Raw genomic sequence first — 12,158 nt, 5'->3', positions numbered from 1 at the left:
ACAAAATAAAATAATGGGAAGGAGTTAAAAAACAAACAAGCATGCTTTACGTGAGCACTACCCTACTTACTTATGCCACTGCACTGACCTGCATGCGGTTCATGGCTTCACGAATCTGATCAAGATGGTGTGCCGAGCTGAGGGCCTCGAGACGAATGTCTGTTAACTTTAGCTCTTTTTCCCTCAGCTCACTCTTTAGCTGTAGAATAATTTCAGCCTCTGCCTCTGTGCACTCACATATCCTAAAGAGGAGAAGGAAAATAGGCAGGAGATTAAAGGAAGCTTTTCTCCTACAAGCAGTGTCATTATTACATATCAAAGAACAGAAAATGGTTGCTGCTGGTAAAACCTAGGAATGGAGAGAGAATTTTATGAAAGCAATATGAAGAGGTTCAAACTGCAAAATAATAATAAAGAAAAAAAACTAAAAATGTCCAGATGAAATGATCATTTCTCTTTTTTATCTTTCAAATTTAGTTAGTTTCCTGTGGTGGAAAAAAAAGATGTAAAAAACTGAGTATGTACAAAAAACTAGATTTTTTTTTACATGCTTGGTTTTTCAAATGTGGAATGGCTGTATCTTCAAATAGCTTGAACTATATTTCTCAGCTGTGTCACTTTTTCTGTGCAAAGGGTATGATTTTCCCAGATATCAGTGATCAAAACGGAGCTATGGTGGTCAAATTAAACTATTGTTACATACTATTTATTAGACACTATTTAATAGTGTGCGTTGTGCTGTGCAATACACAGAAATACAGCCCCTGCCCTTATGATCTAAAAGACAGTCCCTGCAGGGGCTGTCATATTTACCTATAGTCACCCCATTATGATATATGGTTTCTCAAGCACTGCAGTTATTTACTTATACTTATAATAGGGTAAATATGTAACTGGCTAAATGTTGATTTTTACAATGGAGATCATTGCATAGTGCGATTACAGACACAGAAGCATTTCACTTGACTTTGTCTAGTGAAGCCCAGAAGCTACCTGATTCTCATTCTACAATGGTACAATTCACCTCACCTGTTATGTAGAACACCATGTCCCAGAACCCACTTGCTATCTTAATTAAATCCATTCCATAACATAGAACTGCCAGAATATGGAACAACAAGTTTCTGCCACACTTCAGCACCAGTCAATGCTTGCAGTCAATTTACTCGGATGTTATTTTGCTTTTATTACTTCTTCTAAATAGTTAATGTTTATAAAATACTTTAAAGATGAAAAGCACTACATAATAAGTATTATTATTGCTACTAGTATGCAAACATGAAACAGAGGTCAGCTTTTAATTGCCAGAATGCATGCAAATGCATTTTGGGAAAGAAAATGACACACTCTTCAGTTTAGCACTTGGATATGCAATTCCATGCCTCACACTCCTTTTTACCGGGATCTATGCTTGTAGGTCACATGACCATTTTGCCTTTTCTTTGGTGCCCAGATTAGAGATGACCTGCATATACACACATTAGACAGACGGAAGCAAGTGGAGGAAAGAAAAGGCAATGATTTAGAACATGAGACTCAGGTCAGAAAAATTAAAAAGAAACCTCTGCAAAGGAAAGAAGATGTAGTTCATGGTATATAAAAACATTAAATGGCAAACTAAAGAAGGGAAAATGTCAGACTTTAGCCTGACTATATTAACAACATGTACCAGTATTTTATATATGAGGAAAAGAGATAAAGACTCATATTACAACGTACTAGGCCATCCCCCTTCACTCAACCACTGCAGCCACCATCACCACTGAACTGATGAGGAGTTTTGCATGTGTGGGAATACTGAAAGAGATATTGACTGATCAGAAGGCTGACTTTACTTCAAAGCTAATGGGGGAATTGTGCAACCTCTTGAAAATCAAGGCCTTGCAGACGTTGGTCTACCACCTCCGGACAGATGGGCTGGTGGAGTGCTTCAGTAAGACACTGAAAGAGATACTTAGGAAATTTGTGACCTTGGATCACCATCACTGGGATCAGTAACTCCCTTTCTGCCATCCATGAAGTGCCACAGGCACTGACAGGGTTCTCACCATTCGAACTACTATATGGTCATGCAGGATTCCAGACCACCACCGCGAGAAAGCCAATTTGGTACAGTATGTGATCCACCTGATGGAGAATTTGGAAACACTGAGGGCTTTTGCTAAAGAAAACCTGCTGAAATCCCAACAGAACCAGAAACGGGCCTGCAACCAAAGGGCCAGGATGTGAGAATTTGGGCCCAGGGAAAGGGTATTATTGTTGCTATTGACCTTAGATTCAAAGTGACTGACCAAGTGGCAGGATCTATTTGAGGTGGAAAGAAGGGTGTAAGGGACCAGGGTTAGGCAGTCGCAGCTGGGCTGACTCTGCTTGCCAGGGACAGAAGTCGCTAGGCCAGAGTTAGAGGAATCTCAAAGCCAAGCTCTGTAAACAAGAGTCAGGGCTGAAGTGAGAGACTGGAGATCAGAGGCAATACCAGGTTAGGATCATGAGGCAGAAGTCAGGGTCAAAATCAGGCTGGAGTCAGAGACTAGAGATCAGGGGACAAGGCAATGTCTGTCATAGTAACAGGTCAAGATCTGTGTGGTTGCCCAGGCAACTTCCTGGGACAGCCCCTGGGGTTAAGTAGGGGCACTTGTCCAATCAGAGGGCCACAGGGTACTGTCACTTTGGGTTTCGTGAGTGGTACTTTCTGGAGCACCTATTCTCCACAGTGCTCCCTGTATGTGCTTCTAAAGGGCCTTCCAGTGGCACTGTGGAAATATCAACCACCCCAGGCTCTTCAGATCCAGGTTCTAGTCCCTGGGTCCTTACAAAAGGTGGGGGGTGGTCAATTATGAAATCTACCAGCCAGGGGGAGGAAAGAAATGCAAATATATCAAGTGAAACTTCTAAAGACTTGGGGGACCAAAAAGGCCTTCTCATAGCACCTTTCCCCCCACAAACCTCACTAGATCACCCTGCAAGCGCCATGATGCAGGGCCAGTACCAATGGAGGGAGAACTCCAGCCTGAACAAAAACAACAATTATGATATCTGATTGAAGCCTTCCCCTCAGTATTCTCAGTGCTGCCAGGAGGCACCTACCATCACATGGACACCAAAGTAGGAAAAAGGTCCAAGAAAGCCTTTGACCCCTTCCATTGAAAATTTGAGAGATAGTCCATCAAGAACTGCAGGCCATGCTGAACTCAGGGATGGTTGAGGAATCCCATAGTGAGTGGATACCCATAATACTTGTGCCAAAAATCAATGGGTCAACACAGATCTGCATTGATTGCCAGAGTGAATGCAATATTGAAATTAAATGAGTACCCATGCCTAGATAGATGAATTGCTGAACAGGCTAGGAGCTACCAAGTATATATCTGCTTTTGATCTAACAAAATGTTATTGGCAGATTCCTCTGACAACCAAATCACCAGAGAAGACTGAATTTTCTACCCCCTTTTGGTGTCTACTACTTTAAGACCATGCCATTTGTTCTTCACAGGGCCACAGCTACCTTCCAACGCCTAATGAACCAAGTACCCATGGATGTTAAACTGTGGCATACAGTAAAGATATTGTCATTTCTAGCAATGAGAGGAACGATCACCTAAAACACATTACCACATCACTGCCAGCCCTCAAAGAGGCAGGAATAATGGACAACTCTGCCCAATTTTGACTGGCCAGCTGGGAGGTAACTTACCTCCGCTATAAAGTAGGTGACAGGTGTCTGAAGCCGCAGATTGGTAAAGTACAAGCCTTGGACCAATGTCCCATGCCAACCACCAAAAAAAGCAAGTGTGTTGCTTCCTGGGCCTTTCGAGCTATTATAGCCTCTTTGTATCAAGTTTTGCCACCATTGTGGCCCCCCTGGCAAATCTGATAAAAGACACAAGCCCTAGGAAAATTCATGATCTGAAGTCTGCGACAAGGCATTCGAGATGCTGAAAGGTCAGCTAAGTTGGGAACCAGTTCTCTCAAGCACAGACTTTTCCAAGATAATTCATACTGTAGACTGAAACCTCAGATGTGATTCTTGGGGCAGTACTTTTGCAGGACTTTAGAGGGGAAGAACATACCATTCTTTACCTTAGCAGGAAGCTGTTTTCCCAAGTATCCTACTCTGTCACTGAGAAGGAGACCCTGGTCATGAAGTGGATCGTAGATGCCTTACAATATTATTTGTTGGGGAATCGTTTCCTTTTAGTAATATACCAGACACCCCTCCGATGGCTGAACTTGATGAAAGATTCCAACCCTAGGATCATGCAATGGTAGCTTTTCTTGCAGCCCTATAGTTTCCAAGTAATTCACCAAGCAGCAAGGGACCATAAGAACATGGAGTTTTTTTCACGGGTAGGGGAAGAACAAGGATCCATAATGGTACCCCGGCACTGAACTTGAGGGGGAGAGCATGTGATGGGGTGTATGTACCCTGCACTAGAACTGAAGAGGGTAAAGAGCAACTCTAGGCCCAGGTGACCCTACCCAGCCACCCCACCCATTCATACTGGAGAGTATGCTCGAGCTGGAGGCGGAGCGGAAAAGGGAGCCAGACAGCTCAGAAGCAGCTTGATAGGGCAGGGAGAGAGACCTACTTTGGGAGCTCCTGCAGAAAGGTGCTGCAGAAGCCTTTTCATTGAGAGAAAGAGGTTGCCTGCTGAGCCCAAAGGGGCTGAAGGTTCAATTATTCTCTTTTTCCTTTACTACTTTGAGGCAAACTGTAAGACTTTGGTGAGAGAGTGGGTGGTAGGAAGTGGCCCGGGGAGACAACCTAAAGGCACTCCTGGGTGTTGGACATTGGTGCCTCATATAGGGCTGAAGTCTGCTGGAGAGGGAGGGCCCGGGCACCCTTACCAACTCCCCTCCTTACAGAGGGCACAGAAACCCTCACTTCCAGACTCTCCCTTGAGGGAGGAAGGAGAAGGTAATGACTTTTAGAACCCCACAGCTGAGACTGGACACCCACAGGGGTCAAAAGATGGACTGAAGGGCCTCCCCCCAGTCATGATGGCAGGGGACCCCATATCTTCCTTGGGATTCAGTCACCCCGAGGAGAGATCAGACTGATTGGTGACCTGACCAGCGGGTCTAGTCAACACCCACCCAAAAAACAGACAAAAACAGGGTATGATTGTGGCCCAGGAGAAATATTGGAGGCGGGGTGAGCAGAGGCCTAGCCCCCTAACCAGCAATGCCATCAGCGATTATCATCCTTCCCAGGACTCTTCAGTTTAGCACAGAAAAGAGTAACATAATCTGATGGCTAGGAGTTGAAGCTGGACAAATTCAGACTGGCAATAAGGTGTAAAATTTTAACAGTTAGAGTAATTAACCATTGGAACAATCTACAACAGATTGTGGTGGATTCTCCCTTACTGACAATTTTAAAGCCAAGATTGGATGCTTTTCTAAAAGATCTGCTCTAAGAATCACTTTGGGGAAGTTCTATGGTCTGTGTTATACAGGAGATCAGACTAGATGATCACAATGGTCTCTCCTGGCCTTGGACTCTATTAATTGTTCTAGATGGTACATTCAGTGAGTTTAGCAGTGAAGGGCGGAGAGCAGATGGAATGGTAGTTAAAAAATAAAGGAAATCAAGGGTGGTTTCTTGAGGTTGCGGGATCCTTGACTATGCTTTTTTCTTTGTGGAGAAAAAGCCAGCATAGAGGGAGGGAGATATCAGGAGAGGTGCTGAGAGTAGAGGCAGGTGCAGGGAGTAGAGACAATAAGCAAGTGAGATTGGTGTCAGCGACAGAGGGAAAGAATAAAATGGAGCTGGTGAGGAAAGGTGGTGGGAGAGAGGACGAGGGAAGGAACGGAGGGAAGCCAAAGTTAAGCTTCTCTTTTACCAGTCATCTTTTTTGTGTGTGTGTGGAGGAGGGTGCAGCAGAAGGAGAGAATTTCAGGAGGGAGTCAAAGCGACTAAGTGGCTGGTGTTGCGGATGTAGGAGTCAGAGTGGAGAAATAGTGTTGTTTGACTGAGAATAACACAGAACTAGTGGCTCAAAGAACAAATCTGTAGTGAAGGATATCCAGCAGTTCATGGGATGTTCTCAGAAGGGGAGATGGAAAGGAGCCAGGGGGATGGTACATGACAGCAACATAGAGGGGGAGAGTGTTGTCTGATGGAGCATTGTTCAAAGGAGAGGGTGGAGCAGAACACTGCAAGAAAGACTGAGAAAAGCCCAATGCCCTCAACACAGCCATCTGGGGATGACTTAACACAAGGGGTGTGAGAGGAGGAGGAGGAGGAGGGGCTGTGCTATAAGACAGCGCTGCTGCAGAAGCAGTGATTAAATGGGGGATGCAGGTTTTTGTCAGAACCAGGAGATGAGGGATGGAGAGAGAGAGAGATGAAAAGGTTGCCAATGTTGGTGATAGTATCTGAGATAGAACTGGGCAGGCTTAAAGAGGTCTGTTTCACAGTTCAGATATTTAATAAGAGCAACTAGTATAGAAAGAGAGACTTACGCAGATGCTGACTGTGATGGTTTCATTAACAATGTCCCACAGTCCCCTGAGTTGTGGGGCAATTTGGGTGATGATGGAAGAGATGAATCGGTGAGTTCCTCTATGTCGGAATGTGAGGAAGGAGGCTTGGTGGACTTTTTCTTTCCAAAGGCCTGTTTGAATGAGCTTCTTAGCTGGAGAAAAGAGAAAGAGAGAAAAATTACTTCCCTTGCCTCTCTGGATTTGTGCAGCTTCTGTTTTGAGGAGTTAGTTTGCAGATGCCATCCTAGCCACTGCCTGAGGTCAGTATATAGAAGCAGGGTATTAACATATGCAACACAGTATCTCTAAAGATATGATACAGTGTTTCTTTTTTATTAATTCAGCGCAGCGCAAACTGAATGCTATGGAAAAAATGCAGGATCAATTGCTTTTGCTAAGGGGGTGCTCATTTAAAACCATGAACCTCCTGTGGAATTCCATTTCCATGGCATTCCCTTCAAGGTGACTGGTTTTAAATAACCACTTTGTATCTAGAATACAGGCAGACATTGCTGATATCAAATGCTAAAAGTATAAGACAAAATCCAATTGATGTGGTTTGTAAATTTATTTTTCTATTAAGAGTTTGAATTGTAGAACTATTCAAACATATAATTTGCTACAGTTAGGATCAGAAGCAAGAAAGTTTAAGCTGTGATATAAGTTTTGCCCTTTAGTTTACTGTTGAGAAGAACATTAGCTGAAAGGTATGTATTTTTTTATTGCAGTTGTGTTTAAAGTAGCAAGTTCTTCATATACACAAGCATTGCCTTTTCTCGCTAGAAGCTCTTATCCATTATTGAAAAGGGACAGAATAGCCAAAGAGCCATTTATTTCAGGAACCAAGAGGACAACAGTTTTGTTTGCAATGAATTTTCACATTGCAATTAGCCCATTCATTGATAGATTAGTCTATTCAGAAGAGTAACTGATATTAGGAAAAATTGTGCTTTTCCTCAGAAAATTGCTCTGCTTAAAATTGTATAAAGCTTGATGACAAACTGATCCCTCTACAAAACAGTAAGGCACTTAAGCACTTTACTTCAATGGTATAATTGGAGAGTGGGGAGTGTGACCACTGATCAAAGAAATATTATTTAAGTTCTTTCCAGCTCATGATTTTTAACAAGAAAGAAATGGATTTTGGCTACACTCCCCCTTTCTACATTTTAAACTTTGAGATTAAAATGAATAGAGACAAACTGAGAAGACATACAGGATAATCTGTTTTTAGAAGGTACAAAAGCCTACTGCCAAAATGAATAGCAATCATGCCAAGATAGGGTTCTTTATAAATGCATGCCAAATTTTCCATGGTTTATATTCACCTCACTTCCTCTAGAGTTCACCTTGCAGAAACATGAAAGAGTGGGGAATTACAAATCAAGGGAATGAAGGCTGATGAGTATTTTAAAATATTACCTGCATAAACATTTTTTAAACAACAAAAAATATTTTTATTATGTATAGAAAATATTTCAATAAAACGTTCATACTGTGTGATATCTTTGTGATTTGTTTGATTAAAAAGCTTTATTTCTCTAAACATTGTATCTTGTTCACTGTTTGAACTATTAACAGATTTTAGCTCATTGTTCGGTAACATTTTTGAGTCAATCCATTTTACTAAAGAAAATTAAAACAGTGTTATCAAAGCCCAGTCATTTGTTTGATCATAGCAGCTATTTTAATGTTATATATTTATTTTAAATTGATCCTGACTGATGTAAACAATTTCCCACTGGTGATCAACAATTTTTGGCTTGCCAGTAACATCACACTGTGACTAGGTATGAACTGCTCCATATCTCTCTGGCCCCACAAGGATATTGTAGATGAAATGGGCCATTATGCTATTCAGGAACGAGGAAGCTACATAATATCTAGGCGATGGGTTTAAACCCGCTGAGCACATACCCAGTTTTTCTTTTTCTTTTTCTTGGAGTCAGCATCATTACCGCTGCCAATGCTTGAATGGCTTGTGGCACTGTTGATGCTGGAAACACTTTCTGAGGAATGTTGTCGTCTTATACGCAAATCTAAAAAAAGAAGAAGAAGAAAATACTGTATAAACCATCTGTCCGTCTGTGAGATGGACTCTAGTTTCAATATAATAACTATACTTACATTTATGCAGCACCTTCTTTCTCTAAAGGAGCCAAAATACACATAATATATGTAACCGGCATTGATGTTTTTTCTAGACCTGATTCAACAAGGCATTTCAGCATGTGAATAGTCCCATTGAAGTTCACGGGCTACTCGCATGCATAAAGCCAAGCACAAGTTTAAGCATCTTGTTGAATAGGAGTCTCTCACTGAGGTGCCAATCCTGGACAGCAATCCGTGCAATTGGACCCTTATATTTAAGCAAATTCTTGTCCAGGATTGGGGACTAACTATGTTACATTTCAATTGCTTAAATAATTTTCAAAGCACTGACTTATTTCTTACAGAGCTGTTGTCTGAAAGTCTGGACACTGTTTTACCCTTGGCTGAATTGGATTTTGAAGCAAGATGCTACTCCCTGACATGCCACCCTGGGAATCAGCAACCAGTAGTTTATTGAAAATAAAACATAATAAAAGACATGGAAGGTGAAGGATATTGGAAGTGTATAATAGGTCAGTGAGGCTTTTGGTTTTATTATTTTTTTAAGTCTCTAATAGCCATACCCTAATTACCAGAATATATACTCCTTGCATACACCCCAGAATACTCAGAGGAACTACTTTTTAAAGGAATTATTCAGAAGTGCTATTTTCTAGAATTAAGCTACATTGTATTGAAGACATTTAATAAAACAGTCTTGGGCTAGTTGTTCATAAATAATGCTACTTATAAAAAAAGATCAATGACATTTACAAAAAGTCACCTTCGCTATCATTCTTTCTTCTCTGGTTATTCCTTTTCTAGCTGTTGCTTAACAACATGAATGATACTGCACACCTTTGCAATATATGGTTTGTCATGTGATGTCTGTGTAAATTACAACAAAAAGAGGATTCAGCATCTGGAATTCACTGGGCTGAGCTGGCACCTTCTGTGCACCCCCTGAGCTACTGCTCAATCCAATGCTGACGTCATGGGTGCAACAACATTCAGAGCTGCAATTTAGAGTGGACTTCTAACTTCTGGTCATGTTTTGCTGTACTCTTTCTGACATTTGACTATTGTTTTGGACATAGGGTGACTAGATAGCAAGTGTGAAAAATTGGGACGAGGTGGGGGGTAATAGGAGCCTATATAAGAAAAAGCCCCAAATATCGGGACTGTCCCTGTAAAATCGGGACATCTGGTCACCCTACTTGGACATGTTTTATACCCACAGGTGTACTGAAAGGGTTAACTTTCAGCACTCAGCAACTGATTCTTGACCATACAACTTTGAGAAGTCTGGGCTCCAAGAATTGTTTGGCACATAGGTGATACATGCAAGTTTTCCAGCTGTGGAAACACCACAAATGTGACAAACACTGACTCCAGAATTCTCTCATCCTTGCCACAGATACTGTCCTCAAAATAAGAGAAAACCAGCAGCTTTGCTCTTCTCTGGGGAACAAATTAGTACTTACTTTTACAGTGACAAAAACATACCTTTGTGGGCATGATCAGGGCCATTCAAAGCTCCCTGAATAGCAGCCTGCGCAGCAGAATTCTGGGCTTTCAGCATTTCAATGGTTTCTCTTAGTTCTATAAGCTCAGATTCCTGTGGGAACAGCCGAGAGAGTTTCAAAGTATATAACAAAAGAAAAGTATTTTTCCACGATACAAGAAAACTATAAGACATCAGTGATCAAACTGAAGTCAGTGGGCTCACACAAGGGTAAAATTAAGTCCCAGATAGACTATATAGTTTCTCTCAAAAATATTATATTCAGCTAACATACTCTCATTTTCACTCATGTGACTTCAAATGCTGTGTAATGATGATGTTTTAAGAATGTTTAAAACAAGATTGGATGTTTTTCTAAAAGACACATTCTAGGAATTATTTTGAGGAAGTTCTATGGCCTGTGCTACACAGGAGATCAGATGATGTTCCCTTCTGGCCTTAGAAACTATGAATCTTATGAAAAAAAAAAAAATATTTTAGCACTAAAGATTGATCTAAGAAAGGATCTCCTCTGAACATTCATTACGATGTTCAAAGTCATTATATAGCCTAAAGCATATCAAATATTCTCTTCTACACCCCTTAACTTGATAGATGATTCTTTAATGGATGAATTCCATCCTCAATTTGTATATCATTACCAAAAACCCTAAACAGTACATAAAATGTTAAGCACAAAAACCTGCTCTACAACAATAGCTATGCAATTTACAGAGTGACATTGTTCCACTTCTCTGCAATAAATTCTACACTGGAATGCACAGTCAATTTTAATTAAAACTAGTTTTATTACTGCTGCATTAAGAATCAATCCTTCTAACTCTCATTTTATATAATGAGGATTAAAGCTGCTAAAGGAATTTAACCTCAGTGGCAGAGGAAAGAGGAGAAGGAGCAAAACATGCTCTTAAGTCTCTGGGAAAATGAGTTTACTTATGAACTGATTTGTTTCAATGTCACCATTTTAATCTCTTCTGGATAAGGGGCCATCTGAGGGAAACTAGACTTTACAAAAGATTTTTAAAAATTGTTTTTAACATAAACTGTTTAAGAACATTTTGCTTAATATATAAAAAAGTCACCAAAAATGCTTTTTATCATGAGATACTTCAGGGCCAGTTTTGCCACCCTTACTCACGGAGAGTAGTTCCTAACTTTGTAAGCAGTTCCACTTAATCAAAAGGAGGCCAGACAGTGAACCACTACTCACATTGACTTCAGTGGAGCTACCTGTATGAATAATTGCTTACCAGCGTGCAAAGGGTTCAGTCTGGCCCAACGGGAGTGCTTGCTGAGTAAGCGTCTGCTCACCATAAGTAAGGGTTGCAGAATCTGACTCTGGGAGCTTCAACTTGCAAGGTGCTGAGCGCCCTGCTACCAATCCAGCAATGTATTTAAGTGCATGGTTTGCTTTAAGACTCTGAGTAGCCCACTGTAGTTAGTGCGAATACTCAACTATTTAAAGTTAAGGAAATTCTTTGCTGGATGGGGTCATGGTGCTCAGCACCTGGCAGAATCGGGCCCTACAACAGCAGCTCCTTTAACTGGTACCATGCGTCTGATTACATATACTAGGTATTAGGTTTTGATATTTCTTCCCCTCTAAATAGCAAAATCAAAACCAAATCTGTTAGACAACAGCTTGGTCACATTTCATAAACATTTTCAATAGGGTCATTTTTCTCTATTTAAAATCCTTTCTTTTGCCAAATTTTTAGTATTCTGACAATGTTGTCGGATTGGAATGAAATACTCCAATTGTTTATGATGAGCCTTTGTTGAAGAATCCTTCCATATGGATTAAACCAAGAGTCACAAATGTATTAATTAAAATCTGGAAATGAAAGATTTTATCTTCAAACCATACTGTGATATTCTTAGGGTAAATCTGATGCGGCACAATTTAATTCTTATAGAGCTTTATGAAGATTTGATTGCAATGGCCAGGAAAGAAAGATGTGTCTGTCTTGTTGTCACCGCTGTCCTTTCTTTCATTTTTTTAAAATTTAAACACAAACCCTAAAATAATCTGCTATGTTCCACATTCAAGCGT

The 12,158-nt window shown here is 40.8% G+C and overlaps 1 protein-coding gene across 1 annotated transcript in view; it reads right to left on the bottom strand.

The window, feature by feature from the left end:
* NAV3 (neuron navigator 3) overlaps window positions 1–12,158 on the bottom strand; it is a 382,361-nt gene that overhangs the window by 22,154 nt on the left and 348,049 nt on the right. Inside the window, exons 24-29 of the mRNA XM_029910866.1 lie at window positions 10,087–10,198; window positions 8,407–8,528; window positions 7,818–7,838; window positions 6,469–6,641; window positions 1,400–1,465; window positions 89–242 (exon numbers count right to left, since the gene is read on the bottom strand). Of these exons, the coding sequence (XP_029766726.1) occupies window positions 89–242; window positions 1,400–1,465; window positions 6,469–6,641; window positions 7,818–7,838; window positions 8,407–8,528; window positions 10,087–10,198 (648 nt within the window). The remainder of the gene's footprint in view (window positions 1–88; window positions 243–1,399; window positions 1,466–6,468; window positions 6,642–7,817; window positions 7,839–8,406; window positions 8,529–10,086; window positions 10,199–12,158) is intronic.

The sequence above is a fragment of the Terrapene carolina genome, unplaced genomic scaffold (assembly GCF_002925995.2).
Source record: "Terrapene carolina triunguis isolate 2854851 unplaced genomic scaffold, T_m_triunguis-2.0 Scaffold68, whole genome shotgun sequence".
Taxonomy (NCBI): domain Eukaryota; kingdom Metazoa; phylum Chordata; order Testudines; family Emydidae; genus Terrapene; species Terrapene triunguis.
Note: the sequence above shows the minus strand (reverse complement) of the source record. Positions and strands in the feature narration are given on the sequence as shown.